Source organism: Ambystoma mexicanum, chromosome 1q (genome assembly GCF_040938575.1).
Source record: "Ambystoma mexicanum isolate Mex_15411 chromosome 1q, UKY_AmexF1_1, whole genome shotgun sequence".
NCBI classification, from domain to species: domain Eukaryota; kingdom Metazoa; phylum Chordata; class Amphibia; order Caudata; family Ambystomatidae; genus Ambystoma; species Ambystoma mexicanum.
The window spans coordinates 790735382-790758958 of NC_090922.1; the positions used below are offsets into that span (position 1 = coordinate 790735382).

At 49.6% G+C, this 23577-nt stretch overlaps 1 protein-coding gene across 4 annotated transcripts in view; it reads right to left on the reverse strand.

Annotated features, from left to right (window-relative positions):
- TPR (translocated promoter region, nuclear basket protein) overlaps positions 1-23577 on the reverse strand; it is a 2097972-nt gene that overhangs the window by 981915 nt on the left and 1092480 nt on the right. For all 4 annotated transcript variants that reach the window (XM_069641376.1, XM_069641377.1, XM_069641375.1 and 1 more), the window contains exons 30-31: positions 13627-13757; positions 12502-12712 (exon numbers count right to left, since the gene is read on the reverse strand). In XM_069641376.1, coding sequence (XP_069497477.1) covers positions 12502-12712; positions 13627-13757 — 342 coding nt within the window. The remainder of the gene's footprint in view (positions 1-12501; positions 12713-13626; positions 13758-23577) is intronic.

Genomic DNA, 23577 nt, shown 5'->3' on the forward strand with positions numbered 1-23577 from the left:
CTTTCACCTGGAAGCTGTTGCCACCCATTTTAGTGCGTTTAAACCTGGGACGGTGAGCAGATTAGCATTGGAGGTTCTGGTGGGTCTGATGGGGCTGTGTTTGCATATTCTGTCTGCCAGATAGCGTGGGGCAGCATTATTCAGGCATTTGTGGGTGAGCGATGCTACTTTAAGCAGGATTTTGTCTGTTGTGCTGAGCCAGTTATGGGATTTCCTGATATCGGAAATGTGTTCCCTCCTGGGAATATTGAGTGCTGCCCTAAGGGCGTTGTTTTGTAGCGTCTGAATTTTGTTGGTGATTTGTTTGGTGGCTCCTATGTAGAGGGCTTTACAATAGTCCAGTTTGGATAATACCAATGCTCTGGCTCATAGCCCATAAGCACACATTAAGTCAAAGACATACCTCAAATCATGCTTAAGAGTGGGAGGAAAAAGAGTCTCACTCTTAGCAGGAGAAAAAAAAACAGAAATCCAGCAAAGCTGCTGGGGGACTCACTAGGTTTGGGAAATTCGCCTTATAAGAGAATTCTCCCTAACAAAAAGATCGGAAGATAACATTCAAAAACTGGAGAAAGTTGGCAGGGGTCCTCTGCGGTGCAGAATTAATAAGGGAAAGGGAGAGATGGACAGAGGGACAAGAAAAACTGGAGAGGCACGAATATGTGCAATATACGCAGCGAATACATGGGGAAGGACATAAGGCAGGTCAATTATTGGCCTGGCTTCTTAGAAGGGAGAACCCTGACACTATGCTTGCTCTGATCACTACAGAAAGCAGGGAGGAAGTGCTCACACAAGAAGGCATACACGTAGAATTTTGCAAGTGCTATACACAGCTATACACAAGCAAGGGCCCACTAGACACGGAGGACATGTCTGGCATTCTAAACTCAGTTGGTCTACCGACGCTCACAACCGAAGCGATAGAGGAATTAGAAAGCCCAATCAGAGGAGGTGATTCAGAGGGTGATAAAACTCCATGAAGACTGAAATCTCCAGTGGGAGACTGGCTCCCACTGGAATTTTACATGCCACATGCAGATTTATTAACCCACAAACTGAAGGTGCATGATATTGCCTTCCAGGAAGGGATTCTAGCCTAATCCACGAGGGAAGCAATAATACTAGCCAAACCTGGGAACTATCTAAGCAGATGTTACTGTTCCCGCCCCATCTCGCTACTTTGTGGGTGGAAAGATCTTGGGTAAGGTTCTAGCTAACTAAACATATGGGGGGGGGGGGTGATTTATCCACCAACATCAATGCAGATTCGTGGAGGGTAGAAATATAACCATGAATCAGACACTTATAAACACGTGCTAGAGAGAACGGAGAAGATCGACAGAACCGGTGCTAGTAGCTATTGAATCTATCAAGGGATTTGACCCAGTAGAATAGGAGTGGCTTTTCAATGTCTTGTTCAGAACAGGGATGGGCCTGCATATGCATGGGTGGATACAGCTCATGCATAAAAACCCTGGCAAGAGTAAGAACAGTCAGAAGTATCCCCTCTGTGAACACTAGAAGAGGGAACAAGGCAGGGTTGCCCCCTCTTCCCAATCCTCTTTGCCCATTGCTTTGGAATCGCTGGCCAACATCCTTCGAGACCAGTATAAAGATGCAGGCTTTGTGGTGGATAGGCAGAGACATGTCATCTCCTGTTATGCGGCCAATATCCTTTTGTATGTGCAGATTCCGGCCCTACACATCCTATCTATAGTGTACCGCAACGTGAGGCAGTGGTTGGGGTTTCACATTAACAAAGAGAAATCAATAGTCTTTCCCATGGGATCCCTGCAGGGGAGGGCTCGGGAGGACTTACCAGAAGTGGGTCTAATGTGGGAGACCGAATCATTCAAATACATGTGCATACAGATAGATCACTCTGCAACAGACATATTTAAAGTAACGTGGGTAGGTGAATCTCGAAGCTAGAGGAGAAAATGAGGTTCTGGAATAAGCTACCCATTTCACTCATGGGGAAAATAACAATCTGTAAAATGGTCATCCTGCCCCGACTCTTATACCCAGTTCCAAACATAACAGCTGTTCAGGCCCCCCCTCCCCTTTTTTAAAACATCGACAGTATGATCTCTGGGCTCCTGTGGGTGGGAAGGAGAAGTGTCTCTCTGGGCATGCTGCGAAGGAGACAACCAGACGGGGGACTCTGCCAAACTTTGAAATCTACTATATGGCCTGCTGCTGAAACATGCAGCAAGGTGGGACAACAAGACAGGAGGGACTGATAGATCCTTGCTGGGCCCACCCCGGCAATATGATACAGGGAAGGAGGAATTGTGGGGGAAAGGAATAGATCCCACAGCAACAGTAGGCACAACAGTAGTACAACATGTGTGGCAAAAGGCATGCCGTAAACTGAGAATGGGGGGGGGAGGGATATAGACCGGAAATGCCATTGCGGGCCCTCCCCGAACTGGGAAAGTTATACAACGACATAGGTGCCAGAAAATGCAAGAAGGCCGGACTTCGCACCCTGGAAGATATGTTGGAAGTGGGTCTGCTACTGACCCGTGTAGACTGGGCGCAGAAATTCCAGATGTCAAAGGGGCAATTCTTGAATTTCGCGCGATTTACGAGAACCATGGCCGCCACATGGGACTCCGTACCAGAGGAGCCTCAGTTTCCACAGTACCTTGAACCATCCTTACAATAGGCCAAGAAAGACGCTCAATATCACAAATCTACACAGCGCTACAAGAAAGCTAGAAACAATCCCCCAACCCCCCAAACACCCGTTTCCAGTCAAAGAGAAATGGGAACAGGACGTGTACACACAATTGGGGGAAAAACATGGGCAAATGTTTGCACAGGGATCTCCAGGACTTCACGAAAATGCTACATTTAAGCGAATACAATTCAACATTGTACACCGGGTAAACATGACACCACAAACGTTAACATGATAGACGAAAGCTATTGCATAATTGCCCGAGATGCGGCGGCGAGGATTCACATTTCTGGCAAATGGTTTGGACATGTTCACTCTTAGCAGGAGGCGATAAAAAAAAGAAACACCCTGTTAGGTAGCCAACTGGAATGCACAACCAACCAGTGAGTTGTGGAGGGGAAAATTAAAGTGGCTTTGATGACAGTGCCACCCCATCTGCTGCTGCCGCCATTTTCTGGCCCTATACCCCTCCCTACCCTTTACGGAGCATGAGAAATGCCTCTTCCCTTGCCTGGCCTGCACAAGCTGAGCCTTCCTGCTGTAGAGGACAAAGCTGTAGGGGACAATCCAGTATGTAGCCTCTGCCCCCAGTAGCAAAGCTAAAAACAGCCTTGGCTGGGTTCTGCACGTCCAGGCCAGTTTGCAAGGACTGCCTGGCCACCTCCTTGCCGTCATCTACCAGCTGGATGAACCTGTTCCGCAATTCCCTACAGAGACGTACTGGGCTGCATGCTCAATTGCTTTACATTGTCCAAATGAATATTTGTCAATGACACGAGACATTAGTAGCCTCTAAGGCCATGCTCCTGGAGGAGAAAATCTTCGCACTGGGCATCCACTTACTTGCCCTCCTGGTCAGTTGGCTAATTGAACATGGAGGAAGCCGCCCTGGTGGATACTGTGGCCGCCTAAACAACCAAACAAAGCCTCCGGTGAGGGGGGTGAGAGGCAAGATAAAACAGATCTCCTCTTGCCAGGCTATACTTGTTCATCAGTTTGGAGTTAACTAGGGCAAAGGAACAATGCCATTGCCCCAACGAGGCGACTGGGTCAGCTATAGTCGGGTGGAGTGGAATATTGCTTTCTGTGGTGGTACCCTCTTCAAGAATGTCCTGTGCTCATCAGTGGCCGAAGTAAGCGGGAGCGGTGCTCCTCTACTATTTTTAATTAATTTTTACAGTTCCTATACTTTTATTTCAAAAAGAAACTGGTCCGGAATGGTTTTGTTGTAAAATAAAAGTAGTATAGGAAGAAGTTGAAACTTCCACTGCAACGTACTGAATGTTTCCTTCAGCAGAAGGTGCATGTGTTTGGGGGTTTGTAGGTGTGTGGCAGGGAGCGCGATTGGATTTGTGGTGAGTGGGTGCAGGTCAGCAGGGAATATAGTTCTACTTTTTGTACACTTGACCACTGGCATTCGTAGCCTTGGACAGGTACAGCAGAGGTATTCTGCCCCAAGGGGTCAACTACCATGTCCACAAGGGTCCTGAACGTTGCACGAGTATGGGTATATGGATGAGCCTGCATCTTGAGATGTATCCAGCCCACTGGCATCATGCAGTCCTTCTGACAAAGCAACAAGGTCTGTGATCAGTGAAAAAGTCGGCAAGGCCAGTCACCAAATAAATGGGGATGACGTCACCCTTGCCACCATCGTCGGCACCGAAAATTTGCGCCACCGACCGGAAGAAGTCACATCAAGACAATGGTACAAAGGACTGATCACCGATTGTCAAGGGAATGGCTATCAGCACTGATAGTGTTCTGGGTGGCAGAGGCACATCGAGAATAATCAGGGCCTGAGGCATGCCAGAAGGTCCCAGCGTCGAAGACGCAACAAGTTACTAACCTGTAACTGTTCTCCAGCATGGGTCTGGCATGGATTCACATGCTCATGAATATTCCCCGTCAGGCTGGGAAACCTCGGTGAAGAAAAAAATCAGCTTCAGTTCAGTTTCTGAACTGTCTTTCTCCTAATAACCAATCACTGGTCTCTGGGTGATACTGCCCCCAGCCAATGACTGCCCTCTACCTAAGCCCCTCCTCTGGCAGCTATCCTCAGATTTGGTAGCACGTAAAGTGGCAGTAGGACCAAGTGAAGAGCCGCAGAGGGGTAGGAGGTAGGTTTCGCATGTGAATCCATGCCAGACCCATGCTGGAGAACAACAGTTGCAGGTAAGTAACTTGTTCTTTCTCCAGCATGGGGTCTGGCATGGATTCACATGCTCATGAATACAAGATTACATAGCAGTACACACATGCACAACCACGGGAGGTGGCAAGGCTCAACATTAAGCATTTCATTAACTCAACATTAAGCATCTCTTACCTCCTCACCAGGCCCACCTTCAGACGAACAGGTTGCGCAGCACTGCCTGGCCGACTCTGGACTCCTCCCTGGAATCCCGGTCGACGCAGTACAATCTCGTGAAGGTGTGCGTCGACCTCGACGTAGCAGCCCTGCAGATGTCCAGCAGGGGCACACCAGATAGGAACGCTACAATAGCAGCGATTGCTCTAGTCGAATGGGTTCTAGGATGGCCGGGCAACGGTCGGTTTGCCAACTGGTGACAATGCATGATGCAGCTGGAGAGCCATCTGGAAATGCAAGCCTACGAGGGGGCCTTCCCTTGGTTCACAGGTCCAAAGTTCAAACACAGCTTTGATGTCTTCCGAAAACTGTGGTTCACGCAGAACTTCAGGGCTCTAGCTACATCCAGCGAGTGCAAAGTGCTCTCGGCTGGCGACGGGAAGAAAACAGGTAACACCAAGGGCTCGTTGAGATGGAAGTCTGACGGCACCTTGGGCATGAAGAAGGGGTGCGTCCTCAGCACCACCCTCGTCTCGTGGAAAGTCAGGTATGGAGGCTTACAGGAGAGGGCCTGGATCTCTCCCACTCATCGTGCAGCGGTGATGGCCACAAGAAATGCCATTTTCCACGACAGGAACTTAAATGGTGCCGAATACAGAGGCTCGAATGGCGGCCCCATGAGCCTGGTGAGCACCACGTTGAGCTCCCACGCCGGGGCAGAAGCCTTCACCGGCGGGAACAATAGGAACAGTCCCTTCATGAACTCCTTCACCGGGTGATGGGACCACAGGGATGAGCGCCCCAGAGTTCTGGTGTAGCGGGCGATAGCCGCAAGATGGATCTTGGAGGCATGGGCCAGCCCCGCTTTGGCGAGCGATAAGTACGGCAGCACTTGAGGGGCCATAAACCACAGAGGGTTGATGATCTGTGCCCGGCACCAGCCAGAAAACCTCTTCCATTTGTGTCCATAGCACTTGAGAGTTGAGGACGCCCTGGCCTTTGCAAGCACATCCTTGCAGTCCACCGGGATATCGTGCCCTCCAAACTCTAGTTCTGCATGAGCCAGGCCTGCAAGTTCAGCGACCCCGGGTCGTTGTGGAGGATGGCGCCTTCTTCTCTGGCGAGGAGATCCGCGTCTGTCGGCAGTTTGACATGTCCAGAAGGTCCGTGAAAAATATCTGTCTCGGCTATGCCGGTGCGACTAGGATCATCCTGCACCGGAACCGTCTGAGTTGACTGATGAGTCGCAGCAGCAATGGCAACAGTGGGAACGCATACAGGAATAGGCGGTCCCAGGGGAATGAGAAGGCACCGCTGTTAGGGAGAATTCTCATTCAATGGCTAATTTCCCTTACCTAGCGAGTCCCCCAGCAGCTTTGCTGGATCTCTGGAGTTTATTTTTCCACTTGGTAAGAGTGTACGGTTAGGCAGAATCCTGTGCAGTGCCCTTAGGGACCCCTGCACACAATTGAGACTACAGGTGGCAGAGTCTACTGTAGAGCCAAAGTTCATATGCCAGGCCCACTTTAAATGGAGCAAGGTGAAATGTGCCCAAGATCACACAGTTTAGAAATGCATTCAAGTCTTTGTAAAAATGTTCAAAAGAGGTTGGGTTGATTCAGAAGATAAAGTTGGAAGGTCTGGGGGCCAACCCAGTTGGAAAGCCAAAGATTTAAGGGTCACCTTTAGCAAACCGTAGAAAGGGAGGCCAGGTAGAACACAGTACCTTTTAAAGTTGAGGAAGCTCCAGCGGTGGCAGTTGTTCCTGGCAGCGGGTACAGTTCGTGGTTTCAGCCAGGGGAAGAGAAGTGTCAAAAAGTGATCGCAATCGTATTCACGGTAACGTGTATTGTTCCATAATACTGGTTCGCTCAAACACAGGGTACTTACCTTGATTCCTACCGTACAAACTGAATTGGTCAGTTGTAGTGCATTTAACGTGTGGTTTTAAATTTAATAGAAGTGTTGTGTTGATAACAAATGGTTTTAAAATAAATGTATTTATATTTTTCTACCTGAAACCTTGAGTCAGTGTTTGAGTCACAGTAATTGTGGTCCCTTTGTGTAATCTCTTCTACTGCTTATGTTCTCTTGAGATAAGCCTGGCTGCTCTGCTACTGCTACCACTTTAGCATAGTAGTACAGGCTTGTACCAAAGGTAAAACTTGTATTGCCACCTGTAGTCTTAATTGTGTGTAGTGGTCCCTAAGGGCACTGCACAGGCTTCTGCCTAACTTCGCCCATGCTCCCCAACTGGGGAAACCTGCTGGAGAACCTCCGGAACTTGGTGTTAATCGCGAATAGGTCGATCTGGGGATTGCCCCATCGGTGGAATAGCAGATCCACTTGATCCTGTCGCAGTTCCCACTCGTGGCACGAGCACAGCTCCCTGCTGAGTGAGTCGGTGAAGGTGTTCTTTATTCCTGCCAGGTGGTAGGGTACCAGAAACATCCCTTGGGCGACAGCCCAGTGCCACAGATCCTGGGCCTCCTTGGATAGGGCTGGGGATTTGGTGCCTCCCAGCTTCCGGATGTAGAACATTGTGGTGGTGTTGTCGGTGAAGATCCTCACCACCTTGACCTTGAGGAACGGAAGGAACGACCTGAGGGCCCAGAACACTGCTCGGAGCTCCAGGACGTTGATGTGTAGTGACCTCTCCTCCGGGAGCCAAAGGCCTCTTGCGTGGAGATCTCCGGTGTGCGCTCCCCATCCCTCCAGGGAGGCATCCATCGTCACAGTCTCTTGATGTGCCAGGTTCTGAAGTCCATACCCACCACCAGATGCGCAAGGGTGCCCCACCACCGGATCGCTTGGTGGAAAGTCACGTTGAGCGAGACCCTGTCCTCGAAGCTGCCCGCCGCTTGCATCCAGCAGGCGTCGAGGAACTCTTGCAGTGGACGCATCCGCAGCCTGCACAGACTCACGAGGTAGATGCACGAGGACATCATGCAGAGAAGGGACTTGATGGACCTCACCGTGGCCACGTCCTTGGTCGACAGCCGCTGCACCTTGCCCAGGATGGCCTTCGTCCTTTCCTCCGACGGAGAGGCCAATCGCACCACTGTGTCGAGCTGCAACGGAAGCAAGTGGGATTTTGCGAAGTTGATGGAAAATCCCAGATCCGTGAGCAGTTGGACGGTCTTCGCTGTGTGCCCGACGGCGAGTTCTCTTGTCTTTGCTCGGATGAGCCAATTGTCCAGATAGGGGTAGATGTGGATGCCCTGCAGGCGCAGCCGCGCCGCCACTGGTGCTAGGCACTTGGTGAATACCCTGGGAGCCAACTTCAATCCGAAAGGGAGGGCCTTGAACTGGCAGTGCCGCCCTTGCACTACGAATCTGAGAAACTTTAGATGTTCTTTTAGAATGGGGATGTGGAAGTAGGCATCCTCCAATTCCAGCGACGATAGGAAGTCGCCTTCCTACAGCTGCCCCAGCACGTGCTGGAAGATGACCATCCGGAACTTCTGGGACTTGATGTACTTGTTTAAACAACGAAGGTCCAGGATAGGTCGCCAGCCGCCGGTCTTCTTTCTTACGAGGAAGTATTGCGAGTACACTCCGGAACCCGGAGACTCTTTGGGACGAGCTCAATGGCTCCTTTCTACAGCATCGCTCTTACTTCCAGCAGCAGTTGGGGGACGTGGTTTTCCTTCCTGGCCACGGGTGGAATGCGGGAGCACTTTAGAAACTCAATAGTGTGCCCACGGGCCAGGGAATCCAGCACCCATCGGTCGGTGGAGATGGATTCCCACACGCTGATGAACTTCACCAGCCGGCCTCCCACCGGGGTGCTCAGGTGGGGGCCCGATGCTACAGCCAGTTCAGACCTGCTTGGCAGCGGTCTTGCCGCCTTGGCGATGACAAGATCCTCCTGACTTGCTGCGTCCTCTGTAGGCCTACTGCGACTAGGAGCCGGCCACCTGGCGGTATGTCAAGGAGCCACTGCCAAATCTGTTGGAGGCACCTTGCTTGCCTTCGGAGTTCCGAAAGGACGGAAGTCGTATCTGAAAAATTCCCAGGGCCCGAGCCGTCTCCATGTCGGCATTGATGGTCTGCAGTGACTCGTCCACTGTCTTGCCAAACCGGTTGTTCCCGTTGAAAGGCATGTCCAAAACTCTGGTTTGCACGTCCTGGCAGAAATCAGCTGCCTTAAGCCAACCACGCTGGCGAAGGCAAACCGTGCTGCCCATCTGGCGGAAACCGGTGTCAGCAATGTCAGTAGCCACTGTTATGGTGTGGTCTGACGCCACCTCGCCTTCCTGTAGGCTCTCCAGGGCTTCATCCCTCTTGTCGTCCGGGAGGAAGTCCAGCAGAGGAGCGATCTTAAACCACAGCTCCCTGTCGTAGCTGGCCACAATCGTGAGGGCGTTGGCCGCTTTAATCGTCGCTGCCGACGAGATGATCCGTCGTCCCATGGCGTCCAGTTTCTTCGCCTCGCCGTGCGGCGGGGAGGTTGAAGTTGAAGCCGTCGCCCCCACCGCTTTCTTCTTGGCCGCCGCCGAGACGACCGAATCCGGGGTCGGCTGTGCCCCAAGACACATGGGGGTGGAATCCGGGACCCAGTACTTCTTCTCATACTGGTCTCTCTTGTCAGGAGTTGTAGACTGGTTCTTCGGGAGCGATAGCCCCTCGTCCCAGATGTCGTCAAACAACGGGACCGAGAGGACCGTCTTCTTCTTGGCTTCACGCCGTTGGAGGAAACCTTCCTTCTTCTGTTCTTCGGGGCAGAGCTGGAAGAGCTTGGATGCCCTGGCGATCATTGCGTGGAAGGAGCCAATTTCGTCGGGCGGGGAGGCCCGAGGAGGTGGTGATGGAAGGCCCATCCCCGTCGTGGCAGTCTCTGTTCCCGTGTCATCCCTCGGATCAGGGGAAGGAGATGAAGGATGTGAGGGCCGCGAAGGCTGGAAGGGCAGGGGGGATGAATTCTCCTCAGCTTGCTCGGAGGGCTTCCTGACGGTCCAGGCTCTGATGGATCGTGCTTTGGGGGTAAGGGCAACCTTGTCATTATCTCCGTACATAAGGCCTGGATAGTCATCAAGATTGCTCCCGAGTTGTCCTGTGGCCCAGGTACCGGCTGCGACGGGCGTGACGGTTGGGGAGTGGAATCCTCTGCCTCCACGGGATCCTCGTCGGCACCACCGTCGCTTTCTTCGTCCGCCTCGACGGGATCCCTCCTGTGGGACCAGACCTCCTCGAACTTCTTGTTCAGGATCTTCACAACTCAAACCAGCTCCTCTTCAGAGGATGCATCTGTGTCTGTGATGGCCACTGCCCCCCCCCCTCTTTTTCCTCTGGGTTTCTCATGCAGTGGCAGGGAAACTCTGGGCCCCGAGGTCGCCTCCAGTGGGGTAACCTCCCCAGGCTTCGCCAGGGCCGCCACGACTCCCTCAATAGACGCCTTAGCCAGGTGAATCAAGGCCTTCACGACTTTGGACGCGCTTGAGGCCTTCACCTTGGGGGTGCGGGGTCACCGCCTCCCTCCCCCTCGGCTGTCTCCGTCGGGATCGACGGGACGTCTCTCGAAGCTTACCCTGGTTCTCTGATTTCCTCTTCCCCGAGCCAGAGTGTTGGCTCATGGTTGATGGCGCCAGTGAAAGTGCGTCCTGCTTGGAAGCCGAAGAGCCCGACCGATCGGTACTCCTGGTGCCCGCAGACTCGCAGTGCTTTGCCTTTTGTTGGGCCCCCGTCGCCGGAGCGCCCTCAAAGGTCTTAGAAGACCGCTCGGACTTCTCACCTAACCCTGACCTCTTCCCTTCAAGCCAGTTGGTGAGGCGGACACACCGATCCTTCATAGTCCGCTCCGACATGTTCTTGCAAAACGCACAGTGCTTCTACACGTGCGTTTTGTCTTAATGAAGGCAGTAGAGGCATCTAGAATGCTCGTCCTCGAAGACATTCTACAATCCGCATCCAGGGCAGCTCCTGAACAACTTGGATCCGGGCATCGCGTTTCCTTTGTCCTGGGCCATGTCCACACGGGGTAGGCCTCAAAGATCTTCTGGAATCCTCAAGAAGTGGAATTCGACGAAAACTTTGCCCTTGAGGGGCGTAGAAAATTCATAAACTGGTCCCCATTGATCAGAAGTAGTAACGGTGGAGCTTGAGGCTCGATTGACCGAAAAAATGAGATTAAACTCATTGAAAAATCCCAAAACGCAGTAAAAGCTTGAAAGCTATAGCACGAGTACTCCCAACACTTGAAGGTGCAGTAAAAATCTGAGGATGGCTGCCAGAGGAGGGGCTTAGGTTGAGGGCAGTCATTGGCTGGGGGCAGTATGACCCAGAGACCAGTGATTGGTTATTAGGAGAAAGACAGTTCAGAAATGAAACAAACTGATTTTTTCTTTACCGGGGATTCCCAGCCTGACGACGGGGAATGTTCATGAGCATGGAGCATGTGAATCCATGCCAGACCCCATGCTGGAGAACTTCTTGACTTCTTCGGCACAGCCTGAAGGCTCCCCGATGCCGACGACATTGGCATTGGTGCCATCCTGAGGCCGGAATCACCGGGTCTCACTGGAGCTACAGGGGCCTACTGTTTCAGGGTCTCGCCTGCACCCACAGCCGCCTTCTCAAACATGGCCAATATCTGAGACTTCAAGTCCTCCATTCCTGCCTGGATGCTGTCCCGCCAACTACTTACGGCATTCCGACACGAACCAAGTCGCTCCGAAAGTCGGATCTCTTCTTCACCTTGAGCTGTTGCCTACTTTTTCCTCAGGTGTGGGAAGGGGGGAGCCTCCGTTTCAGCCTCTGAAGACCGAACTTTCCACTGTGCGGGTGACTTGGACGGCGATCGGCCCAATGCAAGCTTGACTCTCACCAAGCCTTTTCCTGAGACCTAGTAAACACTAGCCTCTACGAACCAAGGTCGCTTAACTGTTTTCCTCGATGTATTCACCAAACCAAAGAAACAGCAGTGCTCACCAGGCACAGAATTTTTAAAATCATACCACGGCTATAAGTGCAGCAGTGACAGATGGAGTTCTACTTTCGGCTGGCAAAAGCAGCAGGCATTGTGATGTCACAATTGAAGTGCAATAACTGATTACAGGTGAGTTGGGAAGTCATTTTTATTACAGGTCAGTTCTGATGTCCCAACTAGTCTGTAAAAAGAAATGCATTTCCAGGCTTTTATATGGATATTGCAGGCTGCATTATTTTATAAATAAAATTACTGAACAATTCAGCAAGCATTTTGAAGGCCACAGTGGTACTTGTGTAGAGATCTTATGCAAAACATGTGTTTTGGGGAAGAGGCACAAGAGTAGAGATTATGCAGGTGTTGCTAGAGAAAAAGGCCACTAGACCCAGAAATTCAACAACGTGATGCGCAGCTAATCAATTACAGGGTTACAACTCCTTGAATGCTGCACGTTTTAGTCAGCAAAGGTGGGCTTACCTTGCTGGAGCTTAATGACAAAATATTTTCTGTAAAATTTGTTGTCTTGGGGCAATGTTGTTCGTAATAGTTTTTATCTTGTAGGTTCACACTCACCTTATCATTCTGCACCTTCAGCTCTTCATACTGAGTCTTGTATCTGCGGCCTATTTTCTTCACTTGGGTGATGGTTTTTAACTTCTCCTGTATATCAGCTGTTTTGGCTTCCAAGTCACGCTGGATGTTGTCTTTTTCCATTTTCACTTTAGTCATTTCCTCCCTTAAGCTATGTATCTGGCTCTGACTCGTGTTTAGGGAAGCATTGGACCTACAAAAATAAAATAAGTCCAGTTCAGAAACAGGAAACTACTTGGTAAATTATTTGTTTTTATTGGGTCACTGAACATCCAATTAAACAGAATACTCAAACAGGTCTAGTTTTCAAAACGCCACTGAAAGTTGTAGTAGAAGTAGTCAAGAGGGTTGTTGAAGTTGTTAAACATCCAAAAATAGATCACAATTTCTAAACGGTGCATGCCTATTTGCAAGTCACTAATAATAGGTACACAGATTGTTACTATGAATATGTTTAGTTAATGTAACGCCGACATGTGTTTCGACCGAGCTGATAGTTTTCAAGGCTGTTAACAATGTACACGATACACATAGTAATTCATAAAAGTGATTACAAATGGATGAACACACAGCGACAGTACCATTTTGTTTTGACATGAAATTAAAATTAACATACCAAACCACATTTTAATTTCATGTCAAAACAAAATGGTACTGTCGCTGTGTGTTCATCCATTTGCATTCAGTTTTCTGAATTACTTTGTGTATCATGTACATTGTTAACAGCCTTGAAAACTATCAGCTCGGTCGAAACACATGTCGGCGTTACATTAACTAAACATTCATAGTAACAATCTATGTGTACCTATTAGTGACTTGCGAAAAAATAATTTGATTGCAACATTAAATGTTTATGGCATTGTGCGTTTGACCACACTCCCAAACCAATTGTGCTTTTGTTACCAAATCCGAGCCTTGTTAGGGGAGGCTCTGTGGGATTGTGCACGCTGCAGGCCCCAATTTTTGATCTCTTACCCAGAAGGATATTTTAGTGCTTAGGTAGCCTCAGCCGAACCCCTTGCTCTTCATTTAGTTCATGCCTATTTGCATACATAGACTGACTCATGCATTAGATTTAACTGTTAGTTAACATGTTTTAATGCTCACCTTGCAATGTCTGCCTTCAGCTTTCCAGTTTCCTCAGTCAGCTGCTGAATTCGTTTGACATTGAGCTCCTTATCTGAAAGTAGCTTGCGGTACTCCTCCTGATCTGAATCCTTTTGCTGTGTGAGCAGATGCTGAAAAATCAAGACAGTTTAGTTTTCATATTTTTAAAAAAATAACATTTTTAATATGCTTTTCTTGAACGAATATCAGTTAGTGGGTTAGAACCCTATAGTGTTAACACGTGCAAACAGAGGGGCAATAAAGGTGAAATGACTTGTGTTGGCAAGCAATTTCCAAACATCACAGAAACGGGAAACTGCTTTAGTCTAGTCTATGGCCAATCTGTCTCCAGAACATGACTGCCCCTCTTCCTTCAGTTACTGGTCTCAAGTCTACAATACATGCCATGGAATTCAAAGTCAACACTCTTCCCATATTAATTTTGAACAGCCCACAACCTTACATAGATTATATCTACATCTACCACCATCTCATTAGCTGGGTTACCTCACATGCAACCAACAATTGCAATCAAGAGTAGGAAACCAAGGTTCTTTTGAGAGAGTCCATTGAGATCTGCACTTCACACAGTGAATTAGTTACAGACCAGAAAAGATGTTCCCTTCATTACACAGAATCTTTTGAAGCACACTGTGCACCGAGGTGTATGATGGTTTGGCAGTGAAGAAAAACTGCCATTTGTCCAAAAGCAGAGACAAAGCCATGAGATGTTAATGCAAACAGAGCTGCACTTGCTGGAGAAGTAGAAGCTTGTTTATGTATAGCTACTGAAATATGGGTTACAACAGAGACATCAGTCGAAGCAAATGTGCTCCCTCCCTGAAAGGAGGGGCATGTCCACCTCTGCTTCATGTATAACATGGCAATGGTGTTTTCAGTGAAGACCTGCACCAGCTTTCGCTGGAGCCGAGGCTTAAAAGACTTGATGGCCCAGAAACTGCCTGTCGTTCTGGGATGTTGATTGCGCAATTACTTCTCTTCCAGGAACCAGAGGCTTCTGGCGTATGAATTTCCTGTGTGGGCTCCGCAACCATCTATAGAGGCATCGGTCATGACTGTCACCATCTGAAAGGTAGCACCTAGAGAGCAGTGCGGGCGAATTGATGACCATTGCAGGGCCTGACGGAATTCCCGATTGAGGGCGATCTTGTTGTTCGATGTGCCGGCGACTTGCTGCCATCCAGAAACTCTTGAAGGGGTCTCATCTGTAGTCTACAAAGGGGAACCAGATGGATGCAGGAAGACATTTCCCAGCAGGGACTGGATGGACCGGTCTGTTGCAACAGAAGCCATCGATAGCTTTTGGACTTTTCCTAGGATGGCACTTACTCTTCCAAAGGAGCTGCTATACAAGAGTGTGTTGAGGTGGGATCCCATGTTCTGAGATGGTGGAATGCAGGATTTCTGAGAGAATCTCAGAAGTTAGGGTCTGGATGGTCGATGCAGTGTGCTCGATTGCCAGAGCGTGAGAGTGGGACTGGATCAGCCAATAGTCCAAGTAGGAATAATGTAGATTCCCTTGCAATGCAGATGTGCTGCCACCAGAGCCAAATACTTTAACACCCTTAGGCCAACTTCAGGCCGAACAGCAGGGCTTTGAACTGGTAATGTCTTCCCTGAAGGACAAAGTGCAGGAACATCCGGTGGTTGCAATGAATAGGGATGTGGAAGTAGGCTTCCTCCAAGTCGAGTGTTGCAGGATATCTCCTTCCACCAGTTGGTCGAGTACATGCTACAACGTGAACATCCTGAACTTTTTCGGACTTGTTGAGCCGTTGCAAGTCTAGAAAGAGACGCCACCCTCCTGACTTCTTCCACATCAGAAAGTATCTGTAGTACATTCGAGTCCCAGAAGTACTGGCTCTATTGCCCTTTTATCATTGCTTGAACCTGCTTGAGGACCTGTGCTACGTGCTGGTCTTGTCTTGGGAAAGGAAGAATGTGAGGGCATGTGTCCTGGAATTCCAGAGAGTGACCCTGTTGAAGGCTATCTAGCACCCATTTATTGTGGATATGTTGCACCTAATGGTCGACAAATTGTGATAACCTGCCTCCAACCAAGGTGCAGAAATGAGTGCGCAGGCCTGGGCTGGATCAGGCTTGCTTTGACGTCTGCATTCTGGAGCACAATGCTGGTTGCCACTTCTGTAGGCCTGGGAAATTCCCCTATATGCCTCCTGAGTGGTTAAACAAGAGGGTTTGCGACAGAGCCGAGCCCTTTGGAGGACCTCAAGACATTGCCTTAAGAGGAGCGAAAGTAAGGCCTCCCCTGTTGGAGTGCCCAATGAACGTGCCTTCTCGGGGTCCGTCTTTATGGCCTCTACGGTGTCATTGACCAGCATCCTGAAAATGTCACCATCAAATTGCAGGTTTACCACCTTTGTCTGTACATCCGCACAGAAGTTGTGTGCCTTGAGCTACCCTTGGCAGCAGAAAGTCACTCCATTACCCATTGGCCTAAATCCTGAATCTGCAATGTCCACAGCGATGGCAATACCTCGCCCTCGTGGAACTAGGGCTCGGCCTTCTTGTCCTCAGAGAAGATGTGGAGGATGCGTCCCAACTTATACCAAAGCGCTCTGTCATAACTCGAGAGAATGGCTAGGGCGTTGGTGGCCTTGATAGTAAGCAATGCTGTTGTGATGATGCGCTTCCTGGTCACGTCCAGCTTCTTACCCTCCTGATCAGGAAGATTAATAGAAGAGGAAGATGGGTTACTGGACCTCTTCCAAGACACAGCAGAGATCGAGTCTGGCGATGGTTGAGATCTGAGGCACTTCAGGATTGTGTCCAGGATCCAATACTACTTCTCCAAACACTCCTTTTGTCTGGTTCATACAAGGTGTCTTCATGACCAACAGGCTATCTTCCCAGAAGGGGAACTGGAACAATAATCTTCTTAGAGAACTCCCGCCGCTTGAAATGGAAACCTTCCTTTTTCTTCTCCCCAGGCCTGAGGTTGAACAGCTTTGCCGCTTGTGAGATCCTTGAATGAAATTAACTGATCTAGTCGGGCAGAGAATCCCTGGAGGACACCTCAACGTCAGGAAACTCCATCTGCAGGAACAGTCAAACTCCTCAGTCCCCCGTGTATTCTGGGTCGTGACCGTATCGATGTCTATTTGGGCCATCTCTTCCACCATAGGAGGTTGTGCAACCAGCAATGGTCGAAGGGTAGCCCAGGCTGGACGGGACTACATCAGCTGGGTACGGTCAGGCCTTGGAGGGCTCCTTGATGGAGCAGTTATGGGAGCAGCTGGTAGACGCTGCTGGATTTCTGACCACCGTTTGGAGAGTGGTCAAAATGTCCATTGACATATCCCTTGGTACAGTAGGAGAATGTGTGAGTTGATGAGTTCAGCCCCTTGCCAAGGCACTGCCAAAATGGGATCAGGCTCCCCCTGACCACCTTCTTGGTGAGAGTAAAAACATGCTGGTAGATCCTGCGCAGAAGGCCTAGAGGAGTGATTACTGGAACTGGTGAGGATCCCCTGGGAGGCCCCAAAGGAGACAGGGTGCAAAGTGATGCAGACTTGGTGGGTCTAGGGAGAAATGAGTTGGAGGAATCTCTCTCTCCAAATTCAGGCCCCTAGGAAATTAGGCGATCAGGACCTGCGGAGGTGGCAATGGTGCAGCCATTGACTGAGCCGTTGTCAGTATCGCTGATACTCTAGACGGCAAGGCCACTCTGGAAGTGGTAATCATTGTGACAGTGACTGTAGTTAACAAGCGCTTCAACAGGATTGAATTAGTTGAAGGAAGACTAGACTTTGTGAATGAAGCAGTCGAAGGGGTACTCATTGACGGGGTAACGACCTTGGTATTCTTGCTAGTTCACTGGTCCCTCAAGGAGGTCCTTGAAGACAAGATCGTCGACAGTGGAGACGCCGATGGGTCCCTTGATGGGATTTGTGTAGACGTCATAGGCTTGGCAGCTGGCGTTATCGATTTCCATGCAGACAACTTGGCTGCTCAACAGTAGACTACCCATGAACAGGGAGTGTGAAGACGACTGGCCGCCACAGATGCAGAGTCAAGATGCCTTCCCTTCCTCAATCGACGACACTAACCATCTATTGCCGTCCTTCCGAATCATGGACAAGGCTGTCATATGTAACATCCGTCCACATCATGATCGGGATTTAAGCAGTAGATGCACTTGAGGTGCCGATCTTCAATAAAGATGTTCAAGCTGCAATTTCTGCAGGTCTTGAAGCGACTTTTTTCTCGTGGCGTCTGCCAGGTGTGAAGAAGGCCCCGGCCTGGGCCTGCGACGGCTCACAGTCCACAGATCTGCCGAGGGAAGGAGCTCACCCAGCAACAGGTCCCTGCCATCGGTTGTCACAATGTGGCTAAAGATGAAGAAATACAAATTGAGATTATTTCTCACAGAAATAGGCAAAATTGTTTACATTTTTGAGGAGCGAAACACGAAAACTCACCACGAAAACATGCAGTAAAATTTGAAGATGGCCACCAGATGTGGAGCTTAGGACTAATGTCATTGGCTGGGACAGTATGACCTAAAGCAACAGCAATAGGCGATAGAAGCGACAAGCAGTTTTATAAAGTGAAACTGCTTTAATATTGGAGGATTCCTGAGGACGGGGAATATTCATGAGCATGTGAATCCGTGTAAAACCCCATGCTGGAGAACGTGTCCTTCCTCAGGAAACGTTTCAAGCCCCTGAGGTCAAGGATGAGAAATGCCTGCCCTCCTTTTCAAGTACTAAGAGAATACTATTGCCACCCTCCACCCCCTCTCCATGAATGGGACCTCTTCCACTACTCACTTGGCCAACAGGGTGGCCAACTACCCCCCCCACCCCCTCCCTGAGATCCAGCTGCAAGTCTGAGCCAGAAAGCGTGGCAAGTCTGTTGGGAGGCTTGCAAAGGCACGCTAGGCAATAAGCACAGACTGAACAATTGCTGCATTGAAGTATTAGATGAGATCAACCACTTGTAGTGCGCCAAAACTCTCCCTTCAACTAGAGTAATGCGAGGGGAAGACCTCAAAGAGGCTTCGAGGCAGGTGCCTCCACTGACCCAGAGTAAGACTGAGTTCTCAATGCCCCCCCCAGCCCCATGCCCATAGAGCGAAAGGAGAACATTTGTGTGCCGATTTGGCAGAAGCAATTGTGTCTTTCTGACAGAGTCTAGCAGTAGATACAGTTACCCCCGAACCCGAAGGCAATAGAAAATGGTTTAGGCTGCTGTAACTGCGAATCCTAAGGACTTTGTCATGAGCTTAGTTTCCTTGAACCACTCCAGGGACAAAAAAGGTGATTGCCATCATATGCCATGTCCAAAAACTTAGACTGTACTTTCGAGGGAAAAACACGAAGTCCTGAACGGCCACTTTTCAATCATTAATAATGGTGAGGAAGACAGCCCTGATCACAAGTTCTGGTGGATGAGATACGTGAAAACATAACCAGAGAACACAAGGCGTTCATTTCCTTTAAAGCCATGAATCCTTATACAAAAATGGTTTTCGCCAAGGCATCGTCTATGCCTATCCATCTAGTGAAAGAGCCAACATATATTGTCTCGAATTCACAATAGTTGTGTGAATCACTAGGCCTTTGGGTCTCAAGTGGGCCCAGAGGAAAGCTTGATCAGTTTATCCTTCTTGAGAAGCTCCTTGTCGATGGCCAGTGTTGAGCAAGATGCCACAATGTCATGGGCGACTCCCCAACATGTGCACTAAATGGAAAGGTCTTTTCCAACTGAGAACCTCCAAGAGATCTGTCAAAGCATACTAGGTCAACATTTGACGGGGTGCCAAGGCCAATGGCCACTACCACTTTTTAGATAATCCTCCAGAATTTTAATTTGGGGTGTACAGAGCACCGCCTGCTGCACATCCACATCAGAAGCCACTTGCAACATGAAGTCCCGAAGCCAGCTCCTGCTTGTTTTTAGCTTGGTCTGTCAAAGAGTCTGGTACAGAGTTGTGCCCCACTCTGCCAAATGGCTCAAATCCAAAAGGGACCGGATCCAATTAGTCATTAAAAACATAGCTCACTGAATGAAGATACTCAGTTTTCGTCCTACTCTGACGTAGCCAAAGCTGTACCAGTCACAGCCTTGTGGGGAAAAAGGTCCAACATTTGTGTTTAAACTCCTCCCACTCCTCCCCAGACACCCCTTTGGACCAATAAGACTTGCCCCCTTTCAACAGTCCAAGAGTAACTATTGTCCCATCTATCCTTTTTTCTTGTAGGAAGAAGAGTAGGCTATCTCAGAAGGTTTTATGGTACATGCAACCCCCTGCCCCCACCTGCTTATCCTTCTGGGTCAGCTCTTCCCTTTCGGCCACTGAAGAGCTTGTGATCAAGAGGGCCAGCGACTGTAAAGGGAGTCAGGTTAGCACCAACTTCACTGCTGCTCACTTAAGGTCTGGTGCCGTTGTGACACACTATGCCCCCTGTGGCCCGGTTGTAAGAAGGAGCTGGATAAATGGTAGACTTTTTGTTGTAAATTGAATTTTATTGAGGCAGTCAAACATACAATATTGCAAAACAACTTGGGCAGCTATCCCACATCAACAGTTTAGACTTTGCGATTCATCCAAGTGTCCCTACCTCCACCATGCCCCCTCCCACCCCCTGCACCAAAGAGGAGAAAAATCCTGCTCCCAATGTGGCAAGGTTTCCAATATCAAAAACAATTAACCTATTGTTGAGTGTTTTCAAATACGCGTATCTCAACATATCTTTGACAGGAGTGTGTGTTTCACATTAAATGTTTAACCTGGCCAGGCTGAGTCATACCATGCATTTCACCGGTCTCCTAACCCTTCACCCAAAAGTGTTACGTAACTGCTGCCACTCCTGTTCTATGGTAGCACTGCCCCCCATGCCCCCATGGATTGCTGCCGTGATCTTTTCCATCAGATACAGATCTCATGCGGTCCCTGCCCATTCTTTCATTGCAGGGAGCGTCACCCTATTCCAATGGCTAGCACAGACTGGCCTGGCTGCCAGGAGGAGAAAGTGTTACAGTTGAGGTTGAGGGTGCCATCTGTCCGTCTCTCAAGACCATAAAGTACCAACATCGGGTCTGACATTCACTCCTCCCCTCCCCCCTCATCCTTGAACTCTGTTCAGTACATTTGCACTCTGGATCAATCCGACCACATGTGCCAATAGTTTGTCATTTCACCACAAGCATGCCTACATTGAGGATTAACCGCAGGGAACATCCCAGAAAGGCATACCGGGTCGTATTGTCAGCAGTGTAGCAGTTTCACCCCGTGAAGCTTATGTTGCCATGATAGCGACGTCTTGAATGCCCTCCAACACATCTGTTGGCAGAGGTTGTCGTCCAACTGCCTGCCCAGGTCTCTCCCACTTCCGGCAGAGTCCCTGAACTGCATCCCCTTTTGATATCCAAACAGGCCCCATAAAGACGTAAGATGTAACCTTTTCTTTCCGTGTGCCCGTCGAGGACCTTTTCTACTGGTGTGAAGTCCCTCTGGACCACCTCCCTCCATTTCTCGGCTGTGAAGCTACCCTTCAATCTAAGATAAAGGAGTGGTGACAGTGTGCAAATGCCCAGGCCCTCTTCAGTTCTTGAATGCCAAGAAGTTTCCCTCCTATCGACAGTTAACCCACCCGCGTGAGTTCTCCCTCGAACCAAGCCTGGTACCTATCCAACCTCTGGTATTGCATCTTGTAGTGGGGGGTCCCAGATGTGACTCATCGGCAAGGGCCACATGCATGGTGATTCCACCCGTTTTCCCCCCCATGCTTAGCACCTCCCAGTAGACACCCAGGAATGGGTGTTCTCAAATTCTCCTTGGGAGTCTCACATTAGGTACCCAGAGCCATTCCCCCACTGTAGCCGGGAGTAAGTGTTGATTTTCCAGATAAACCCATTGTTTCCCGTGGTCCTCTCTCAAATGCGGGACCATTGCTCTAATTTCCGCAGCTCTATAGTATAACATCAGATCCGGGAGGCCCACACCTCCACGATCCTTTGGTAGGATTAACGTGTCATAGCCCATCCATGGTTTCTGATTTTGCCATTACTTCCTGTAAGTAGGCCTCGGGGGCTCGGACTGGAAGCATCTGAAACATGTTTAACACCCATAGGATGAGGTTCATTTTTACGGCATTGAGCCTTCCCATTCATGACAACTGACCCTTGCTCCCTTATTTGCATCTCAGAAAATAGTGTGTCAAACAGGAGGGCTGTTTTGGGGGGGGGGGGGGTGAGATAGTTGGCTTCACCCAAATCTTCCCCTGGCCGAACAATCGTGACGCCCAGGTAATTGATATTGTCAGGCTGCACCTGCAATCCCAGTGGCTTGAGAACCTCCATGTCTCTAAAGTTTGACTGCAAAGGGGAAAACTACAGACTTTTCTTTGTTCACTTTGAAGCCTGAGAATCGCACGTATTCTATTATTGGCAGGGCTTCCGGGACAGAATCGACAACGTTCATCAAGTGCAACAGTACGTCGTCTGCATTAAGACCTAGCTTAAATGTCCCTAGCCTTGTCAACCACCTTAAGTCGCTCAACCTGTGGAGCCTTCCTTAGGCGATCGGCCAACACCTCCATTGTCAGCGCAAATAGGAGGGGCGAGAGTGGCGAACCCTGTCTCGTCCCCCTCTGTACTATGATATGATTGGGTAGTAAGCGCATTATAAATAACCTGAGGTTTCTAAGTGCAGACCCGGGGATCGAACCTGTGGTGCTTCTCCAACGCCCTTGAAAGTCATCCGTTCAGCCACTGGGGCTGCATATAGTGCCCTTATCCCCCTCAATATCCGATGCCCAAACCCAAATTTCTGGAGGACCCTGCACAAGAAGCCGGCATCGAGGGCTACCACCACTGGGTTCCCTTTCTTCCCTGCTGAAGCCTCCATCAAATGCAATGTCCTGCGCACAGTATTGACCCCTTGCCTTCCTTGAATAAACCCTACCGGATGTGAGCTGACTAATTTTGGCATTATACCCTCCATCCGTTTGGCGGGATTCTGGTGTAGATTTTTGCATCCACATTAAGTAGGGAAATGGGGCGATAGGACTGACAGCACCTGGGGTCTCTGCCCGCTTCCAGTATTACTGTTATCAACACCATCCCGAAGGCTGGGGGGGCTCCCTGTGGTCAGGATATGATTAAATAATTTTGCAAGTTGTTAGGCAAGGAATCCTGTGAAAGCCTTATAAAATCCCATCATGTATCCGTCTTCCCCAGGGGCATTCCCAGTTTAAGTCCTGCAATCGCCTTTAAGACCTCCGCCCGGGAGATGCTACTTTCCATCTCCGCTTTTTCGTTGCATTGAAGACACGGCAGGGACGCCTCCCCCAGGTATCTATTCAGTTCCTCATCACTAAACTCACTTTCCCTTCCATAAAGTTGTTTGTAGAACCCAGCAAATTACTGAGCCACTTCACACGTGAGGGAATGCAGCTGTCCCTCCGAGTCCTGAAACCCAAAAACCCACCTCAGCGTTCATGGACCCCGGATCCTAGAAGCAAGTAGGGCGTCAGCTTTGTCCTCCTTTTCATAATATTTTTGATTTAAAAATTGCAGACTGGCCACCACTTTCCCTACCTCTAGGTCTCTCAGCTCCTGATGATTTTTCCCTTGCTAATCCCAGGTCTGTCTCCCTCTTCCTTCCACCAACTCAAGCCTATACATTTCTCCCCTAAGTTTCCCAGCCCATAGGGTCCGGATTCTCTTCTTAGCAGCCCCTTCTCAGATAATGAGGCCGCGCCATGCAGCTTTAGCCACATCCCATGTCAGACCCAGCTCCACCTCACCAGTATCGTTCAACTGGAAGATCTGGACATGAAGTACCTCCATCTTATCTTCCAGCTTGTCGACTCGTCCTTTAGGTTGCAAATGGATTCTTGGATGTCAGTACGAATTGCCTTAATCTCCTGGAAAATGTCTTTCAGGTCGTCTCTGGTCAGA